This window comes from Aquila chrysaetos, chromosome 6, assembly GCF_900496995.4.
Source record: "Aquila chrysaetos chrysaetos chromosome 6, bAquChr1.4, whole genome shotgun sequence".
Lineage (NCBI taxonomy): Eukaryota > Metazoa > Chordata > Aves > Accipitriformes > Accipitridae > Aquila > Aquila chrysaetos.
This window is the reverse complement of record NC_044009.1, coordinates 30,095,275-30,116,290: the sequence shown is the minus strand read 5'-3', so window position 1 is coordinate 30,116,290 and position 21,016 is coordinate 30,095,275. Positions and strand designations below refer to the sequence as shown.

At 39.5% G+C, this 21,016-nt stretch overlaps 1 protein-coding gene across 1 annotated transcript in view; it reads left to right on the top strand.

The window, feature by feature from the left end:
• Positions 1-21,016, top strand: part of MAP3K20 (mitogen-activated protein kinase kinase kinase 20) — a 95,457-nt gene that overhangs the window by 41,159 nt on the left and 33,282 nt on the right. The window contains 4 exon segments of the mRNA XM_030016877.2: positions 3,928-4,014; positions 7,625-7,699; positions 13,181-13,287; positions 19,047-19,182. Coding sequence (XP_029872737.1) covers positions 3,928-4,014; positions 7,625-7,699; positions 13,181-13,287; positions 19,047-19,182 — 405 coding nt within the window.

Below are 21,016 nucleotides of genomic sequence, written 5' to 3'. Positions count from 1 at the left end.
ATTTTCTGCTATTTTTTTTCCTGACCGGTTTTTCTTTTTACAAACCAGTCTGTGATTTTAAACATTCTGCTTAAGGTGTGCAAGAGCTTTTTTCCATAAAGTGTCAAAGTCTTTCTGCAACCTTACAGGTCTGAGTTGCTCCTCAGCTGAAGTGAATTTTCCTCTTTGTGAACAGTTGCATACATGTTTATAGCTAACGTTCAGATTAGTCTGTCCTGGTCTTCACGGATGGTTAAACAGTTCCGTATATTCTCTTTGAGATATATAGTAAATAATTTATAATACTGCCATGAAATGCTAAAGCTAAATGTTCCAGGAGATTTACTACAACACAAAGACAGATCTTGCACTTTCCTTCAGCCATGCTGTGATTCTCTTTTCTAATCCATTTCCAAATCCATATTCTAAACAACAGATACCAAGTGTTAAAAGTGATCAACCCAGGAAATTGACTGCATGTCATTGTGTGTGTTGCTCAAAAACAATTCCTTGCATCTCTTCCAGATAGGAAAGTGTATGTGGAATGACAATGTTCACTCTAAAAGCTGTTTTGAAATCATGAAGATATATGCTTAGAATATGTTATCCTGGCAAAATTATTTGTAGTGCACTGCAGTGTGTGTTTGTGTATCCGTATAAATGTGTTTAATCATAGAAAGCTTATGCAATGTAGCTGAATTATTTTAACACTTAAAAGAACAAAAATGTAAAACCATTAATTGGCTATTGGTAGCATACAGACTGCCATTAAATGTAGCAGCTGTTACGCTGCTAGCGATAGTTCATAGATTGCTTTAGCTATGAGAACATAGGTTATTTATAGAGGGAATGTTGGCCAGCTCCAGGGGTTATCCCTTACTCTTTTTGAAAAGAATTATGAGATCTTTGACTTCCACTTGGATGAATGCAGAGAAGACTGACCTAATTTTCATGCCTAAGGGCAGTACCTCTAAGAGTACACTTTCTGCTCATGCTGTACTTCTGCTAATTGTGGCTCCTGACCCTCATCTGTGAACACTTTCCTGCCAAGAGAAAACATTTATTTTTTTCAGTGAAGATGTTCAGAGTGTTTGCTTTTTCTGAAATTACTCATTTTGGATGTTCCCTATCCTACATGGCACTTTGAATCTTTATTGTCTTTGCACTGGGGTGGGGATGTGAGGGGTTTGTTGTTTTTTTTCCTTTTGGTTGTTGCCACATAGTTGAGAGGATAAGAATTGAAATGCACAGCTGAGCTGACAGAAGTAAGTGTGTGAGCTTTTTCTGAAGACCATATAATTCTTATTCTCAGCTTCATGCATAGGATGAACAGTCATAAATTTGTCTCTCCTTTCTGTTTCTCTGTATGCAAAGAAGAGCCCAACATCTTCAGAGGTCACAGCTTACAAACCACTACATTAAATGATCTTGCTTTTGTTTTCCATCATTGTGTCTAGCTTGGCTGTTTCTCTGTAAGCACCTACTGTCCGTCATCACAGAGATGTGACGTGATCAGGAAAGCAGGTGATCCTCACCATCAGAGATGGGAGGGGAAGTGAACCATGCCAGTCTCAATTAAATTACACCAGAAATGGAAGATAGATTAATTTCCATATGAGGTGAGCTGGGGAGCCAGTTCTGAAAATGAACAGTGTATCTCGCAATAAAGAGGCCAGGGTAAGTCAGGTTGAGGTGTTTTTTCTGCTGCTGAATGACCCTGGGGACAGGAAGAGACAAATGGGAATGCAGAAGATACCCATTTGCTGCTTTTTGAAAGACTGATAATGCAGTCATTCACCTTAACTGATGATTCAGGGCAGCTAATTCATGAGATGGGGTTGAAGCTCCTATAAAACTGAAGATGGAGACATGTCACCATTGGAAGGAAAGGCTTTATCTACACTATTGGCCTGAACGTGAAATTTGCATTGTTGTTAAAACATTTTCTAAACCTGTGTAAATAAATACAAGGATTTCTGACATCCCACTCTTGTATCTTTTACTTTCTTCTACTATTAGTAAAAAATAAGACATTAAGAAAAAAATCTTCATATTGTGTCAGATTGCTGTACTTCTCTTGACCTATGCGCAGTCTTGAAGTGTTTTAAGCTAGCACTGTTGGTTTAGGAAGGCAGTGATCCATACAGGCAGTGGAAATAAACACTAAAGGTGTCATGATAAAGGAATTCAGTGCAAAATGTTCTGCACAAACTTATGTGCATGAATGAAACAGGACAACCCTAATAATTTATGGTCTTCTGAAAGAAAGGTAGCAGAGCAGTAGAGTTTTTCTGGTTAGTGCTCTTGGAGACATTTAACATGTGTTTCATTATGTTCTTTACTTGGATGATGTATGTAGATACTGCTCTATCTGATGTGCAAACTCAAGTTTCTTCTCTGTGGTTTCATGGTACAGCCGTACAGATGAGGTGGTTCTGCAAGGCTGGTCAACTGCATGTTTGATTTGGTCCAGGGGCTTTTGTTTTAAACTGGCTGTATTGTACACAGCTTTTTTGTCTGAAGTACACAGGGCTGCTAAATTATTTTCTTCTCTCACAGTTAAATTTCTTCTCTACCAGTAGAGAGGTGATAATTGGTATTACAAATTGAGGTGCCTTTTTTTTTTTTTCTTCTAAAAGGAATGAATTGAGGCAAACAGGAGAGTTGAATACCTCTGTGATAGCTTTCCCCATATATTTCTTATTCTCAGGAAGGCTGTCCTTTTACTTATTTTTCCAAGATACCCTTACCTTTACTGATCAGTCTTCTGACTCAAGCAGAATTATTCAAATAGGTCTATTGATGGAGCACCCTGTTCGCTTGATTAAAGGCCCAACTCTGCTTCAATGCATTTTTTCTGCTTGAGCAGCATCTGCCAATATTCTCGCATTTTCTTTCTAATTACCTTCATAGCTGGCCAGAATCCATTTAAAATGATGTAGCTGGAATAAGCTTGGGTACTAACCCAAATAGTGAGGATACAGAGACTCGCATAAGGATCTTAATGCGTTTGGTCAGATCCTACATAAATGATGTCTTTTTTTGTTGGTATGCTTGCTACATGAGCAGAAGAAAAAGGTTGTATGTAGATATTTGTAACAAGGTACGTATATGAAGGTTTGCATTTAAGGAATAAAAAAAAGAGACATATACAAGTGAAGGTACAAAGTGCCTGTTAATTTGGTTGAACTCCAATGGCAGAAAAGCAAGTTGGATTCACTGACTTGAAGCCTTTTTGGTGATGCCAAACTCTTTTCTACAGAGTAGCATAGATTTGCAGGTACTGTGTTACCAAAATGCTAAAAGCATGCGAAATTAGGAGATCTTTCCATATTTAAGGACAGTGCATCTATAAGATACCGACGAGAACAGAGTAATTTTTTATATGCTATATATTGTTTAGTTTAACATAGTCACATACTTGGAGATAAACAATTATAGTTTTACTTGCAAAATTATATTCAGTATTTTCATAGGCATATCATAGGAGCAAAATACCATTTGGATCATATTCTGACTCCTGAGAAGCACTAGTTGCAATCATATAGAAATATTTTTAAATGCAAAATGACTACAAAGCAAAGATGTGTCTAGTTGGGGCTGAGAAGTAGAGGAGGAGTTCATTGTCTTCCCAAGTCTCAACTGCCAAATGTGAACTTTATAGTGGTCAAAGAAAGTAAAAAGCATTTTCCATTGCTCTCACAAAATTGCAGGCATTAGACCCCACACAACCCAGTTTTTCATCTGGGCTTTTCTGTAGAGGAAAAAGCAGAAACATTCAAATTAATTTAGTGAGAGGATCTTGCACACAAACACTGGTCCAAGTTCCTGCAAATGGAAACTGGTTGCCTGATAATTGGATACAGAATAGTGCTGTATCAAGGTTTAATAATGTATTTAAAATACAAAGTACAGAAATAAAAATTCTTTTCTTTTTTTCTGTTCCAGGTTCTCTGGGAGATGCTAACAAGGGAGGTCCCCTTTAAAGGCTTGGAAGGATTACAAGTAGCTTGGCTTGTAGTGGAAAAAAACGAGGTAAGACTACGTTTCTACATTCAGGTACATAGATCAGAAAACAGTATTGGGGTTTTGCAAAAGACTTTTTCATCTTCTTCAAATTGAAAGTAAGTTCACGCGTATGGAAAGATTAGCAGTAGGAGCTAACACAAAGGGTCAAAGTGATGTTATTCCTCATGAATGGACCCTTTACATCTAATTGTTGCAGCTTCACGTCGTGATGCTGTAGATCAAAAATTGTACAAGTACTGTACTAGTTTCTCAGTCTCAATTGTAAAACCTAGGGGTTTGTTCTTAGTGATGAAAGAAGCCATTGCGTCCAAGGTAGGGGAACAGTTTAACTCCATCTCCTGCGTTTAGGACATCTTTTTACTGGCCGGGAGTTGATATATCTGTAAGAGACCTTCAGCTACTTCAACTTAACTCTCCCAGCAGGAGTCACTATAGTACAAGAAACTGCCGCTTAGATGAAAATTTCAAAAATAAAAGAAGAAAAAATAGTTTTAAAAAAAGACAGAAATTACAGTTTTGCCACCTACGTTCAACACTACATTGAAGATGAGCTCCTCACTGGTATCGGCAAGGCTGTGGCATAGCTGTAAGCCTCCTCATGCAGAGTCTTTCCATTTCAAAAGCACTTCAGTGGTGTAAACACCGTTTGTACAGTTGTCCCCAGCCTCGCTTTTCTTCTTCTCACAAATTGAGGCTTTCAGTTAGTTGGACATGTGAGCGTATATCTGAACACATAGTCCCTTGATATCAAAGACAGTAACTACATTTAAAAAACATTTAAAGTTGTGACTGTACCACACACAGACAAGCATGGAAATCCTCCACAAAGATGAAACCTCCTCTATCTAGACACAGTGGAAGCTTGGGAAACATTACAATGGCAAGGCAGTGGCTGTACAATACGGATTCCTATTATTCTACATAAACTGTTTCTCAAAATGCTTCAGAGTTAAACAGAGGAGTTAGGTTTCCTCCTCTTAGTTTAATATTTTTTGTTGGTGTTTTTTTTCCTCTCTCTGTTTTCCTTCTATTTGAGGACTGGATTAATTCTAGTGAGTGATACTGTGATATACTGATTAGTTGGAAATGCTACACTAACAATGTGAAGATTAAGACTGTAGTCTTCTACAATGTTTATCAGAGCAGGAGGCACGATGAGACTCTTTCTCCCGGTTTAGGAAAAGCCAAATACATCAGTTTGAAGGAGGAACCATAAAGCCTTCCATCAACAGTATTTCTTTCCTATGCCTACCATGTGCAGTTTTATGTAAGGGTGCAGAGTGGCATTGGGAAGATTGTAAAGAGATGTAGTCATGTGCTGAAAGATGTCAGAGGGTACGACACACATTTCTCTACAGTTTTCCAGAGCAAAGAACTGTGTAAAATACAGTATGAACAAAATGTGGACATGACGGCTATTTTACTCATGGCTGAAGAAACCTAAGGGGTGACATTTTCAGAGCCAGCTGTTTGTCTGCCAGGTACCACTAGCCTGTTGCTGCCGTCTTCTTTGGAAGGGTGCTAGGGAGCTTAGAGGGCATTAACACTTGCTTACATAGTTTTTATTTTTTCTGGCCATGACTTAGGGAACATGCCCAGCATAAACCTTGTAAAAGTCAGCTTGTGCTACTTTTCTTCATAATTTCTGTGTCCCAAAGCAAGTGTGAGGGTCAGGTTCTGCTCTCAGTTCAATCTGTTGACATCAATGGGGTTGCATGATTCCAGTTCGCAACAGAACTGAATCACTGTTGAGCCAGTCCTTCATTTTTTGCACTGCAAGTCTCTTGTTAAAATCAGTGTGGGCCTGAGGCCAAAGTGTAATTGTGTAGGGTGAAAAATCCCCCTTTGCAAAGCCTGAGCCCAACAAATGAAGTGGATTTTAATGATTCTGTATGGGTCTTTTTTGACTCTCTGCATAATTTCACAGTGTTATTTTTATTCTGGTAGAGTTTCTATATAATTATATTTTTTTTTTAAATCCAGAAAAGAAAAACATGAGAGTTCAGATTATGCTAGGTGTGATCTCGTAATAAACTGCCACAGAGAAACATCATCTTTATTATAATGACGACACTTTTGGGAACCTGCTACCTCTGTAATACATGACAGATAACATTCTGCACAAGCAAGACACATATAAATGGTGATTGCAGCTAAGTTTCCACCTCCTGGAACAGCGAGGGTTACAGACGAATACTGTAGCAAGACTAGCCAGTGTATTTTTAGGCTAATGACTCAACCAGAGATCGAGCACCAGTACAATTTGTTTATGCATTGTACAAATTTCTCTGTATTGCACAGAAAGCTTTGCACCTTAAGTTATTACATTAATTTATTAATCATACTCCTGCAGTGCCCTGGCTCTGTATCTCATGTTTCCAGTTTTCATGGTGTTCAAATGCTTGTGCAGCAGAATTTGTTAACTCTTACTTTGGCTGCTGTGACTTGCAAGGCTGTGCAGGTCACATTGCAGTAATGTAATGGTACGGTTTGACACAACTTGCTCTGCTTTGCTTCTAAACAACAGTAGGACAGATCAAAGGGTCTTCGTAGCAGGTTGGTCTGAACAGGACTGTAATACCTGGTTCTCACCTGTTACAGGACAGGGAACCCCTTTTCCAGCTTGACCCCTCTAATATTTGGACCAAGTTCCTCAGTGAGCTGAGGAACTGGTATTTTTTATCTACATATTTTTTAAATTTAGTATGAAACATCTGAAGTCAGTTAAACTGCCTTAGCGAGAGCAAAGGGATCTTCTTATATGTGTAATGTTGTTGGGATGCACGTTTAATCTCAACTGGAGAGGCTTCGATATCTGGATGTATGTATATGAGAATCGATTTGCTTTTAGGCTTTCCATTGTGGAGGCAGAGTCTTTAAACTAAAAGACCTGTAAGACTGACTGAGGGAATCTGTTAATGGTTTAAAACTCTCAGCAAAGGAAACCAAGTAAGCTTCAAACTAATTCTCTGTAGTCAGTGGTCCTGGCTATAACCAGCAACTCCTTGTCTTCAGTCATCAGGAAATATTTATATGAGTTCACTGTGCCCTGTGAGTGCTCTCTGAGATCTGCATGTCCTCATTAATCCTTCTGACCACAGGCTCATGAAATGTCTCGTGTCATGTAGAGCTTCACTTAACTCTTTTTAACTCACTTAATGTAATCTGTATTTCAGCCATTTGTTATATCAAAAGTGATTATAGTATTGTACAGCTGGATCGTCTGTGTGGGAGAAAGGAATTAAGGCAGACCGTTCGTTACACCTATCTTTACAAGCATCTTAGAATACCATGCAGTAACCTCCACAAACTATTACGTTTTGGTATTAAAAGTTATTTGCCTTGTTTTCACTTCCTTGTCTCTGAGCCTTCTTAAGCAACTCCATTTGTGCATTTGTTCCATTTCTTCTTTATAGGCCTATTAATTAATTTGTACGTCTTGCTAGTGTTAGTAATTTTGATTTTTCTTTTTAATATGTCAATCTTCAGTTTTTATATTGCGGTTAAAAGAAGAGTGTGCTTTACTTCTTTTAATTGCATTGCTTTTATAGGAAATCTATTAGTAGTAGCTTAAAGGGGAACACTTCCAATAACTGGTACATTCTCTCTCTTGTAGAGATTAACCATTCCAAGCAGTTGTCCCAGAAGTTTTGCGGAACTGATGCACCAATGTTGGGATGCTGATTCAAAGGTAATTTAATTTGTGTTTGATTTCTAAACCACCACTCCCTGCCTTGTTTTGCTAAGTGTGTTAGCGTTTCTTTGGGGGACAAGTCCCAGCTAACACCATTGCTGCATGCTAGTAGACACGTTTCTTCACAAAGATAGCTGAGGCTGACTTTTTTAATGTGTTTACATATTTATATCTAAATGTCTGTCTTTCCCTTTTAATCAAGGGTTATTATGCTACTAACTTAGCTGACTACTCAAGACAATGCCTCTAAATAGGGTGAGATGGCAAGAATGTAGCCATTTTTGAGCAAGTGAAAAATTGTTCTTTTCTATTTTCTTTCAGGAGTTAATAGTTAATTTTTCTTGGATATATGTGAGCATCACATATGAAATATCTATTTCAAGGTCCAACTTTGATGCCTTCCTTGAGTTGAAAACATGTAAAGAATAAGTTAATCCCTAAAATGTGGGTAGGAATAGCAGCAGCATTCTAAATTAATGTTAAACCTCTCCAAATCTTACCCCTTAGGACTTTGAATGATGAGCTTTATAATGATTATACTGTAATAATATAATAATAGAAGTACTGTAATATACTGTTTAACCATGAAAACAGAGTAAAAATACAAGTTAAAGAGTCAAACCATTGTCACTATTAATCTATGAGAATAAACTAAAAGGGAAATTAAAGAGAGTGTTTACTCAGCAAAAGCTTTTGTAGGTTATGGGAGTTACCTTCTTTAAATTGACTCTGCTACCACCCTGTTGTACATAAAACTGGCTGGAAAGAGCCTGTGGACATACTAGCTTTATTACCAAGTATTAGCATCCATTTCCTTTGTCTATGAAGGTATTTGAGAGAGGGAAGGATAGATAAGTAAAGGAAATTATGCTCTTTTTCTCAAGTCAAGGCACCAGCAAGAACTTTGCTCCTTAAAATCAGAAGAAAGTTAGCTAATACTTCAGAGATACTAAGATTAATCCCAAGTGAATTATAGCGCTTAGGTGCTCTAAAGCTAGAACTTTGTCACCAGAGAGTAGCCATAGAAGAGCAATATGAGAAAGGAGATTTCCCTTCTTGGTTTCTTTTTTTTTTTTTTTAAGCAAGAAGTTGCTTCCCTACAGAATGGATCTGGAAGCCTGAGATCAATCATCAGTGTGTGGTTTCCACATGAACAACCATTTAAATGCCATTCCCCTAATATCTCCCTCTTTATCCTCTCCACAGAAGGGGCAGGAGAAAAATGCTTTGAGTCTTTGAATCTACAAGTAGACTGTTTTAAGTTCTAGGTCTGTAATTACTGAAGAGCACTTTCCAGTGGTATCTACATATCTTTAATAACTATGCCCAAGCATCAGCATCGCTACCAAATGCCACAGAAGAAGAATTATTGGAGCTTCTTTTGTGTAATTGCAGGACATACTAGATAGCTCACTCTCTGGCTTGCTTTAGCCACATATATGTGTCCAGAAGGCTGTTGCTGTTTTTCAAGGAGAGGGAGGGATCTGCATGTTGTAAAAGAAGGATGCCCGACCATCACGCTGAGTTCTGTGTGCCTGAGTAATTCACCTGGGTGTGGGCTGGCTCCTGGGAGTGTTATTCCCAGAGGCGTCTCTGAAGTGTGCAGAAGAGTGAATCTCATGTTAGATGAGTTTTTCTGACACTCTGCTCTTTGCTACTTTTTTCATGCAGCTTCTCTTCTGTTAAGCAATTATAAATGCTTTGTTCACATGACTGAAATGGAGTAATCTCTGGTCACAGTTTGGGCATGTGACTGATTTATTCAGTCGTGTTGGGAAAGGATCGCTACTTAGAGCTCTCAAAATGCCTCGATAAAATGTTGTGTGGCCTGCATGAGCCAAAAGATGGAGCACACTCCTCTGAAATACTGCTCTGTGTAACATTCCCTTTTCCCCAGGATTAGCTGTAGAAAATCAGGTAGTCGATGCATGCACAAGTTACTGAAGGTCAAGTGGGGGTGAGCTTGAGGATGTCAGCTGCTCAAAAGCAATTGCTAACGTGTATACTTTTAGCCTGCAGAAAGCACAAGGTATCTTTAGGTGGCTTACGCCTGAGAAAAGAGGGGGTGGAGGCTAAGGAATACACTTGAAGAGCTGCTGCAGAGCAGCTGGAGTGTCAAACACTGCTCACACCATACCTTCCTTATGGGAATGGACAGAGTTATTAACTTTGCTTTAAAATCTTAAGAATTTCTTCATATGTGGAGAAAAATGTTCGTAGTGCATTGCTTCCACATGATATTTTAACGGTAGTCTTTATAAAGTTTAAACTGTGCTAGTTGAAACAGTCCCTAGTGGGTTCAAAGAATTTTACTGAAATGTTAATTAATAATTATTTTAAGTCGGTAATTATTAAAGGACAATCTCCGTGGTAACTAAGTATCTTAAGTAACTACTTCCACATGTTAAAATCCCTACCAAACAAGCTGCTTTTGCTTGGGTACTAGATAATTGTACAAACAAGGTTTCTCATCACTGGTGCCTTTGTTTACTGGGGATAGTTGCTTTTGAAACACAGGTGAATGGTTCTTTCTCATTTCATCTGTTCCTTCAGTTTATCCCCACTTTAACATCAAAGATGTTTATAAATTACTAAGTATTTTAATGGAAATCAGAAACCTGGGAACAGAGAAGCAGCAAGAAAGGAAAGCCATGTGGATTAAATATCCTGGTTTTATGCAGATCTATTTAGTAAGAAATACTGAGTGGAAGGAAACAGTAAAAACGTTAGCCAGAATTATTTCTAGAGGGGCATATATTTTAAAGATTTTTGTGTGAGACATCACAGATATAAAGGGAAACAATTTGCAAAGGCGACTCATGCCTTGATATTTTAAGAATCTCTTATAAGGAATGACTTGAGATGCCTGATTTTCTAGAAAGTGCTGAGCAGTCATCCACTGAAAATAAGACTTTTATTTAAAAAAAGCTTCTCAGCTTGGGCTCCCAATTTCAACAATCGCTTCTTGCCAGTTTTAGCCAAGGTATCAGCCTGCACTTAGAGTGCATTTATTAAAAATGAAATTATTCTTGCCTAGGGGAAAGAAACCAACAAAACCCACATGGCAGTTGTAGGCTTGTGTCTTCCTGTCAGCTTCGCCTCTGGGGAAAGCTGGTGCCTGTAAATCTGGCAGCTACAAAGCTGGCAGGGTAGCTGCTGGCTTTTCACAGAAATTGCACAGCCAGAGATGTACAAGCTTTGTCAGTACTGTGTGGCTGTGCATTTGTTCCAGGTCTAGTTGCGCAACTCAACAGTTCCTTGGCCTGTAGTGTGGGACCCAAAGAGTGTGTGTTGCTGCTCCTCCCCAATCAGTCGGTGCTTTCACCCACCTTTTGTAAAAGCCCTGTTCTCTGTCATTATCTGCACTTCAGTTACTCCAGGCAGACCCAACTATAGGGTTGACTGTGCTCACTTAGTGTCAGCCCTGCCCTATACTTCCCAGTATACCCCCAAGAAAGGAGCAAGTGAAACTCACGGAAGTGCTTTGTAAAGGAATCCTAAACAAGCCATAAAATATTGTAATTAATGCAGCATAGGGATGTTTGCCCTTCATCTCTTCCTGAAAATACAATTAGTTTAGTAAAGGCACATTATGCACCCCCCAGTCCTTTGGACAGTACGTAGCAGCACCACCACCCTGGTGTATTGGTGGAGACCCACAATCTCCTGTCTGGCAGTTTCCTCACCATTTGGGAGGCTCTTTAATCCCCTGAACAGTTCACACCCACTGGAGTGGTTACAAGAGATGCAGCTGTAGCAACAAGAAGGGTGTGAGGGCTGTTGGAAGGTTCTCCTGCCCCAAAACTTACCAGAGTTGTCCGTCCTGGTTGGTGCCAGGGATGAATTTTGTGCCCTGTACCCCCGGTGCGGCACACTCCCTTATCGGGGAGGTTCATGCTCTTCCAGGCCATGTTCAGAGGATCTGCTCAGCCATGGCGGGTCCAGCAGCATCATGCATGTAGGGCGGGGACTGCTGCCTCCCCCAACCCCCCCATAAATGCAGGGGGACCATGCTGGTTTCCACACTGGCACTAGATCAACAAGTGCAAGCAATGTGCTGCTGAATAGACCTGCTGCCACGCTGTTTGGCGCGCCCAGGTTGTCGCTCCATGGACGCTGGGCTGGGGGCCAAATCGCATAAGCACATGGTGGCTGGGGCAAGCGCTGTCTGTTGCAAAGAAAATCTGCATAGCTCATCCAACTGCCTGTTGCCTGAAATCATGGAGATGGACCAAAAAATGATAGACAAAGCCTCCAGTTACAGCCGAATAGTGCAGCATTACAGTATAAGAGAGCTTGTCTTTTTTTTTTGTTATGCATTTGACACTTTTTCATGCTGTTTGACATTTAAAATAAAGAAATTGTCTTTCTTTTATAATGTGGAAATCACTTGGATCTTCCTGGGAGAGACACCTCAGCATTGTTCCTAATTGTTTTTGTGCTCCCAAATTAAAATGCACGTTTTAATTGCGGCATCTGTAATTTTAGCAGAAATGGTATAATTACAGGCGCGATAGAGAGAGAATGTGCATCATCCTCTTATTATGTATCTACATTTTGTTTCAACCTTTTGTCTCAACCTTGTCTGGGGTCTGTCAAACAGACTAACAGAGTCAGCGCTCTTTCAAGAAACACATTTGACTGTGGCTTTTTTCAGTTTTCGGTTATTATCCTACTTCACAGCTTCCTTTTGGGGCAAAGGGGAGAGTAGAAAATACAGAGAAGTTTTAACTGCTCTCTGTGACTAGTGAGCACAGTGGGTGCTGGATGGAGAGCCATGGAACAGAAAGTTCAGTAAGCGAGCCCAGGACAGAAGAGCACAGACACCGCTGACATGAGCTCAGCTGCCAGGGGAGACATCCTCATCTAGCCTCAATCTTCACTTCTTCCCCAGCTGCTCCTGAGGTAGCTAAGTGAGAGGTTTTTCTGGAAAGTCTGTCCTTCTCTGCAAGAGGGGAACTGCAGCCAGCAACCCTTTTTTGATGGGCAGCTAAATAGCTTGTTCACACATTAAAGAGTTTGGGTTCCTACCTGTGAAAAGCTATCTGTCTTAATTACCAGCTGGTAATGGGTCCAGCCTTCTCTTTTTGGCAGTATTTTCCTTCTTAGCTTGAGGAAAACTTTATTCTTTAGAATTAAGGATCTTGATGGTTATTGATGCTACTAGTGTTGTTTAATGCTCTTCTTGAGTACTGAAAGGTTTTATTGGTAGATAGGGGAGACTAAGCTAAGGCTTGAGTCCTACAAGCTTACGTGACTCTTTTGAAACTGACCTTTTCTTCAATGGGACAAACAAAACAAAAACCCCATTTACAAATTTACAGTCATCTTGTAGGATGCTGTGTTCAGAAAGCAGCATCCCAATTTCTGTTGCTTGCAGTCTTTCAGTTGAAAAATTCCTGCAAATAATTTTACACAGTAGTAGTTGTATATGAATGCAAATGCTGTGTTTTGTTTTGGGCTTTTTTTTGTCTTCAGAAAAGGCCATCTTTCAAGCAGATCATTTCAATCTTGGAATCTATGTCAAATGACAGCAACCTTCCAGACCAGTGTAACTCATTCCTGCATAACAAGGCGGAGTGGAGGTAAGTTTCCTTCCTCCCAGGATGAATTGATGTGGTTTTCCTTTGAAATGGTGTGAGTCCATATTCTTTTCAGAAAGACATCAGACTTTGATGATGTATTGGTAGAAAATATCTATGCTTGAGGTATTTTCAGAACATAACTTACCTTGTTTGTGAGGAATGCCCAGAATGTTGTGAAACTTGTATTAGGAGCCACTATACTTAGCTGTACCCTATATTTATTACTACACTGGTTTAGGTGTCTTGATATTTATGGTTTCGTGATTCACTTCTTAAAACCAATTATGTGTTTTCAGTCAATATTGTGAGGGCAAAACAACTCAGGTATATGTACGTTTGATGCAATTTTCATAGAACGTGTATAGGTGTATGTTTATATTTTAAAAAAGATAAAGGGCATAAAAAAATATTCAGATCAAGCCTCCATTTGTCTTCACTTGTATGTGTTTTGCCATTTTTTGTGCATTCTCTCCTTTGTACGGACTTTGTGTCCGCGCGTTCAGCCTACGCCTAGGCCAGCCCTGTTTTGGCATAGTGCACCAGCATTGCTTAAGCATATGATTTTACCTATGGCTGATTGTAATTTTTATTCCTAAGTGATTAAAAATGGAGATGAGATTTGAGAAAATTTTATTACATGACACAGTTTTTTTACTGTAAAAGTTTCAGCCTATTTTCTATACGTGCCAAAAATTCAAAAACCTGTCCCCAAAGCTCATTTGTCAGTTGGAAAGCTTGCTGCTTCACAGTACATCCTTGTGTTTGGAAAAGAAAATTGAAAACAGATCTGCATAGGCAGAAGATTTTTACCAGATGATCGTGCCTCAGTCTATATTAAGAAGAGCTGGCCCTGCTCCAGGTAAGCTGGGAGCAGAAATACTGCAAGATTCCCTGCCTGGAGTCAGCGCAGGAATCGAAGAAACCTGGAGCAGGGCTGCGTGGAGGATGGGGAAGAGCACACGGAAAGGCGGCCTGTACCAAAACCAGCATCCCAGTTCCCTCCGCAGACCTCCAAGGAAAAGCACGACGCACAGTTTTAATCGGGCGAGTGGAAAAAGTGAGCCGGCGGTGGGACGCGTCCCCGGTCACACGGCGGGACTATAAATAGCCTGTTCCGGGGCCGGGACCGCTCCTGCCCTGACTCAGCAGCGGGCCGGCGGCAGCCCCGCGGCCTCGGCGACCGGCGGCGGCGGCGGCGCGCCACCTCCTGGCGACAGCGACGACCTGCGCCTCCCCGCCGCCGGGCCGGGGCCGGGGCCGGGGGACCGGGGGACCGGGGGACCGGGGGACCGGCCGGCCCGCGCTCCGCCCCGCCGCCTCGCTCCCCTGCGGCCGGCGCCGCGAGGTTCCCCGTCCGGAGCGGCCCGTTACGCTGGGTTCGGTGTTCCCTCTCGCCAGCACCCGGCTCTCACACGTTCGTCAACGATTTTGTCCCCGTGGCGTTGCTTTTACAATGGATCAGTACGCCCTCTCGCCCCCCAGATCCACGTTCTAAGGCTCGGGACAAATGTCGGGTACTTAAAAACGTATTTCTTGGCCACCATTACTTATGCAGACTCTGGACATCATCCTGTGGTTTTGGTAGCAGACAGAATACAAGGAGGGCTGGAAGAAAAATTTCCCCCGGGGATATACGCCCCTATATAGGAAAAATATTTATTTAAAAGATAAGCAAGTACTCAAATTCCTTTAGGAAAAACAACTACTTACTACTTGCTAACACAGCAGAATAAAAGCTGTGGTAGTTGACATATGGTAACATTAAACGTCTATTCTTTTACTAAATTGATTCATTTCTTGGAGTGTGACTCAGGTAGCCCAAGTATTTCTTGCAAATTTTATTCTGATGCACCTAAATTGCTCAGAGGAGGAGTGGCTAACAAGGTGTTAATGAAAAGCCATGGAGAAACAAAAAGTTCTTTGGCGCCTTTTTTTTTTTCTTTTGGAAAAACTTCTTGCCATGGAGACTTGTTTTAAAGGTAAAATTGGCGCTTTTTTTTTGTTTGTTTGTTAAGAATAAATATCTTGGAGACAAGGAAATACAAGAGAGAAAATACAAATTCATGATGGGGCATGATTTGCCTGAAAGCAAAGATGATTTCTGAATTAAGCCAAAATGAAAACACGAAGTGCAGAAGGAGCACAAGTCATGTGGGGACTTGCTCAGAAGCTGGGTAAGAGGGGCACTCTCTTGCCTGAATTCTGGTAAAGGCTGTCTTCCCTGATGCGAAAGCCATGTTTGTATGGAGACACTCGTGAAGGTTAAGCCAAATTAACAGAAAGTACGCAAAAAATATGCAAGTTAAAGTAGATTAAAGACTTGTATGCATAAAATGATCCTAAGGGATAAACTAACGCAGTCTAAGACCATTTCTGAGAACTGTTGCACAGAAGTTTAATGTGTTTTAACTTCTGAATTGAAAAATCTTTGCTTTTACTCATTGGTTTATTATTTTATACCATAGTGATTTGCAAAGAGATAGTTGAAGCAGCAATAGGGAAAGAATGAGATGTGTTACCAAGAAATAGGGAATTTTAATGAAGCCTGGTTATCAGAGCCCTGGAGAAGAGTGGGTTTGGGAAAAGCAAAGGTTACGCTTGTTCCTTTGAGGAACCTCCAAATTAGTAATCCAGATACTGTACTTTCACAAGGGTACTGCACTTTTCAAAGCAAATCAAAGCTCAGACAAGCTGGATTACATTTTTTCCCACTCTTAAAAAAAGGCAAGGTGAGGTTCTTTCTGTATAGGGATGTGCAAAAAATGCATCCATAACAGCGAGTAACCAGAGTCTTCAACAGCTCTGGCTGGTGTGAAAACTGAGCGTGGGCAGAGTCTATAGATGACTGACAGAGGTGATAAAATAAATGACACTTTGACCTATCTTTAATGTGGTCTTACTTGCAACATTTACTGGGCTTGATGTTTATATTAATAATATGTTTTAATCTGCCTGTTCTATCATTTCCTTAAAATAATTCAGTATCTTATTTCCTAACTGTTCTACCCTTCCTATTTTTGTTATTTAATCGAAAAGGGGCACTGTATTACGACTAAGTTGCACAGGTCTGCCTTATGTCTTAAGTTCATATTGTGTGATCTTTTTAGAGCTCTTTCTCAAGTCACTTTTATTACAGTAGGAAAAAATTGCTATTGAAGTAATGATGTTCCAATTCAGTGAGAGATCACATTTGTCTGCATTTAGTCATATATACTAACTGCATTTCTCCTTCCATCCTCTCCCCACGAGTGGCTGTTCTAATGATTAAAATAGTCTATTAGTGATACTTACATTAGTGTATCAGTAGCAATTCAAGACATACAAACAAATGCCAGTCATTGTTTTTAATCTGTGACTGTTTGTCATTATAGTTTCTAATAATACAGTATACGTTCTTCAATGTCACAGAGTGAGATTATTCTAGAAAAGCTGGTAAGCTCAGACTGCAGAACTACAGAAGCAAACAAATCCACATGCCCTACCATGTATAATGTTTCAAGCTGCTTCATTTATGAAGTAAGACTCATTAAGTGGGCAATGTACGGTAGCTTTCTCTTTAATTACACAGTTTTATTATACAGTGGAATTATTTTTCAGAATGCAACTGTTTTCACAGACTGACCTTTTATTATAAGAGAAGTTTCTATCTAATGAAGAGAGGTAATTACAGCACAAAATAGACTTTTGACATATAGAAAGCTATTGTTACCAGGACTTTACTAGTGCAGAATGTTATTTAAAAGAGAACTTAATTTACATATTTTAAAAATTATAGAGTTGTGTGTAAGTAGCAGTGATGTTGAGAGACAAACTAAGAAAAGTGGTGCTTGCAACTATCCTCAAATTGCTCTGTAGTTCTTACAGTAGATTGCATAGTATATGTTGCACCTGACAGAAAAGGTTTATGATAGGGAAATGAATGTTTGGAGAGGAGTCGCTTTCTGACCTTCTGTCCAGTGCTTTTTAGTTTTGTTCTTTTATTGTCTCCTTATTAGGGTGTGTGACACTTTCCACCCAGCACTGAGATCAGCCTTGACCTTTGCATGCCTAAATACGAGAGAATTTTGCTTGAAATCTGAAGCATAGTAATTGTGAGGGGCATTTGTTCTGACCATCACATGGAACAGCTCACTCAGCAGGATTTAAGTGTGATAAATGCCCTTGCCCCAGGTGGCTGATTTTTGCAGTAGAATTAAGCATGGTAGTTTGCAGTAGAGTTTCCTAGTTATTCCAGCTCTGAATCCTTTCACTGTACTTTTTTAGCATTACTCTCTGACAGAGATGTCTTATTAAAATAAGAAACCTATAAGATTTGGAATATTTAAATTATTTCATTTACTTAAATAGGCTATTTGGGTATGCATTTTCCCACAATGAGAGCCTGAACTCCTTTAGGTTGATACCGGAGAAGAGCTTAATCATTCCATGCTAGGACAAGAGATTTACGGGAAGAAATAACTCTCTTTTTTTCTCCCCCAACCCCCCCAATAGAAATGACAACTAACTCTTTTAGTCCTTTTTTTTTCTTTTTGAAAACGTCAGAAGGAGCAGATTTTGTTTGCAGTGTGTTTACAAAGGAAAAATTTTGTGAAAGTTTGAGCAGAAGATTTGGCATTCCAGAGTCCCAGTAGCTATCTTCAGAGCTCTCTTCAGGATTTCTGTCTCCTTAGGAGCTCGCTTTCTCTAGGAGGAAAATGAAACGCTTGTGATTGACTATTCCTACAATGTGAATAGGAAACAGTCAAAGTAATAGTCAGGACACAGGTGGCAGGCAGTGCACATTCTCCCAAACAGTCATGGAAACGGTTTGTTAAACGCAAATACAACCTCATACAAATTGGAGGTTTTTCTCTGGCTATCCCACAAGCCAAAAATGTGGCTGAATTTAGTGACAGAATTATTTTTCTGTATCTCCCAGTATACACCCATGCATTTGTAGCGCAAAACTTGTTAAACTCTTTTCCAAGAGCAGTTCAGTTCATGTGTTTAAAAGATACTGTCCATCAGAAAGCATGTCAAAGGAAACCACTTTGTTAAGAGATGAGGTACACGCAATGCAACCCAATAAAGACAGTATCTGAAGCTTCTTAGAGTACTGCCTTCACTTCCTGCCTTTCTAACTGTTCACACCTTTTCATGTATGGAGAGAAGCAGAGAAAAGTAAACCAAATCCTTTTATTAGCTGTTCCTAACTTGAGAAGCTTGTATTTGTAACCATTTGCGAGGCTGGGTCGTATCATGGTTTATATTCTTGCTCTTATATCTTCACCTAGAGAAACAGAAAGGTAAGTGGGAAAAACACCCCAGTGCTGGTTCTGTGTATTTTGAGTGTAAGTCCCAATAATACTTGTAGCCAAGCTATAAACCCACGCAAATGGGCTTCTTGAACTGCCCATATTGTGTTGCTGATGATTGTCCCGTTACCAGTTCTTAATGCACTTTCTTTATGGATAAGATCATGCTTCATGATGTTGAGGGAAAAGAAGGCATTTTAGTTCTTAAATTGTTGTTATTATATGGCATTTTTCTCTTTTAAATATTATTTTTCTTCAACTGAAGGTAATATGGTTATTCTCAAGTATAAACATTGCCGGTTTTTCTTAAAGCTCTGAAAGAGTTTGCATTTGGTAATTAAATGAACTGCTTGAGTTAGTATTGTACTTTTCAGCTTTTCACATTTAATTAACATTCAAGTGGGAATTATGAACAATTTATATCTGTCAGGAAAAGACAAGACGTAACAAATTGTCTCCGTGCAGATGTGAAATTGAGGCAACCTTAGAGAGACTAAAGAAACTGGAGCGTGATCTGAGCTTTAAAGAGCAGGAGCTAAAGGAACGGGAGCGACGTTTGAGGATGTGGGAGCAGAAGTTAACCGAACAGTCCAATACTCCTGTAAGTAGACAATAATTCAACCTTTCATCTTACTTCAGAAAGTATTTGGAGCTTTGTCTATGTAAATCTAAAGACACACCAAGGAAATAGAGCCCTTTTTCTTTAGTTGTTCCTTTGGGCCAATTAAAAACTATTTTATTACATCACTGCAAATAACTATACTTTTTTTTTTAATTTCATCTAATACATTAGATAGTTCATATTGTGCCATGGGCACTTAAGTAGTTTCCCATTGATTTAATTACAGTTCTTAGCTTTAAAAGTTGATTGCATTCAATAAATTCATTTTTCAACTAGAAAGTTATTGACTTTAATGGATGCAGGATTTGGTCTTTTATGTAAGAATCATCTGTTTCTTGCAGAAGAAGTCTTGAGAAACCTATGTAGATTTTTTTTTTTTTTAATTCTGTTGTTTTCCTTTGAGAAGCAGCAAATTTCCATTCTGTGAAAAAGGGGGTCAAAATTTGAAGGTTAATGTAGGGCTTTGTTCATAATTACAGTTAACATACTTGTACTGGCCAGTTATTAGCTGTTAGGACTGCCATATTTCTATTAATAAATTGAACAAAAAACTTTCTTGGATTATCTTGAATTTCTTAACAAAATATGATGCTCTTGACTACTGATTGGCAGAGGGAGGACCACAGGGTTAGTGCATGGCTAGACATACTACAACAGAATTGTTTTTAGGAAAAATACTGCATTACCTACTTGTTTTTAAAGCACTAGCCAAAACAAATGCCAAATTGAGATTGCAGTAGCATATGATTTTTCTTATGCACAATTTTATCCTACTTATAACCTTGATTCCAGCCAGACCCATTTATATACAACTTGTTTTTAAGGCATAGCTTATTGCTGTTGTTTGAATGAAGTTGCATTCGTGTTCCAGCTGTGAACATGCAGTAATGAAATCATGAAGAATGAATGTTTTCCTATGTGCAGATACTGTATGTTCTCACAGTAGATATCTATGCCTGCTTTAATGCTTGCAAAATTCCAGTAACTGAGCTGTGGGCCATCATCTATCCTGAGCACAGCATGAGACACAGCCTTAATGAGCAAATCTTTTCACGAGCAAGGCCCTAGGGTTTTTTATGCTGTACTTGCTTATGACTTCTACTTTTCACTTAGAGCTGGCATTGCTGAAAGAATAAAGCATTGTGCTAAGGCCTATTGTGCTAAGCATGAACTATCTTTCTGCATAACATTAACCCAACTCTCCTATTGCATTTAAATGCAATTTCTGCTAATAGAGAAATATAGGTTTGTTTTTTCTGTAGATCTTTAGTGAGCTGTTACACGGAATGGCTTTAAAAAAAGCCCTTTTGTTGGAAAAAAAAATTGACATACTGGAAAAAATTGGCTTGTTCAAGCAGGATTGGTTTTTTCATAGCAAATGAAGTTCTGCAAGGCACTGGTTACAAATACAGCTATATTTTATATTCATAACTGTAAATAATTTGCAAAATATCCCTGGGCATTCTGTTTGCAAGCTGTAATCCTTGGAGCCAAGTGTCTCCCTCCCTCTCTTGGTTCAGGGTATGTCTGCTCAGCAGTATCAAACTGGAGGATTGCAACAAGGAGGTGCACTGCTCAATTTTAAGCTACCTTGGCTGTAAAAACAATAGTAAAGATACAGCAACCAGAGCTAATAACACAGCTTAGGGTGCCCACTAGGCTTATACCTGGTTCTTAACAAACACTAGGCCTTGTTGTGTCTTAGCTGGTACTGTCATCCCTGCTTTACGCTCTGCAGTCACTTCTTTGTTTTGCTCTGCAGCAAAGACCAGAGGCCAGCAAATGCTATTGAAGTGGTGTGCAGGAGGAGAAA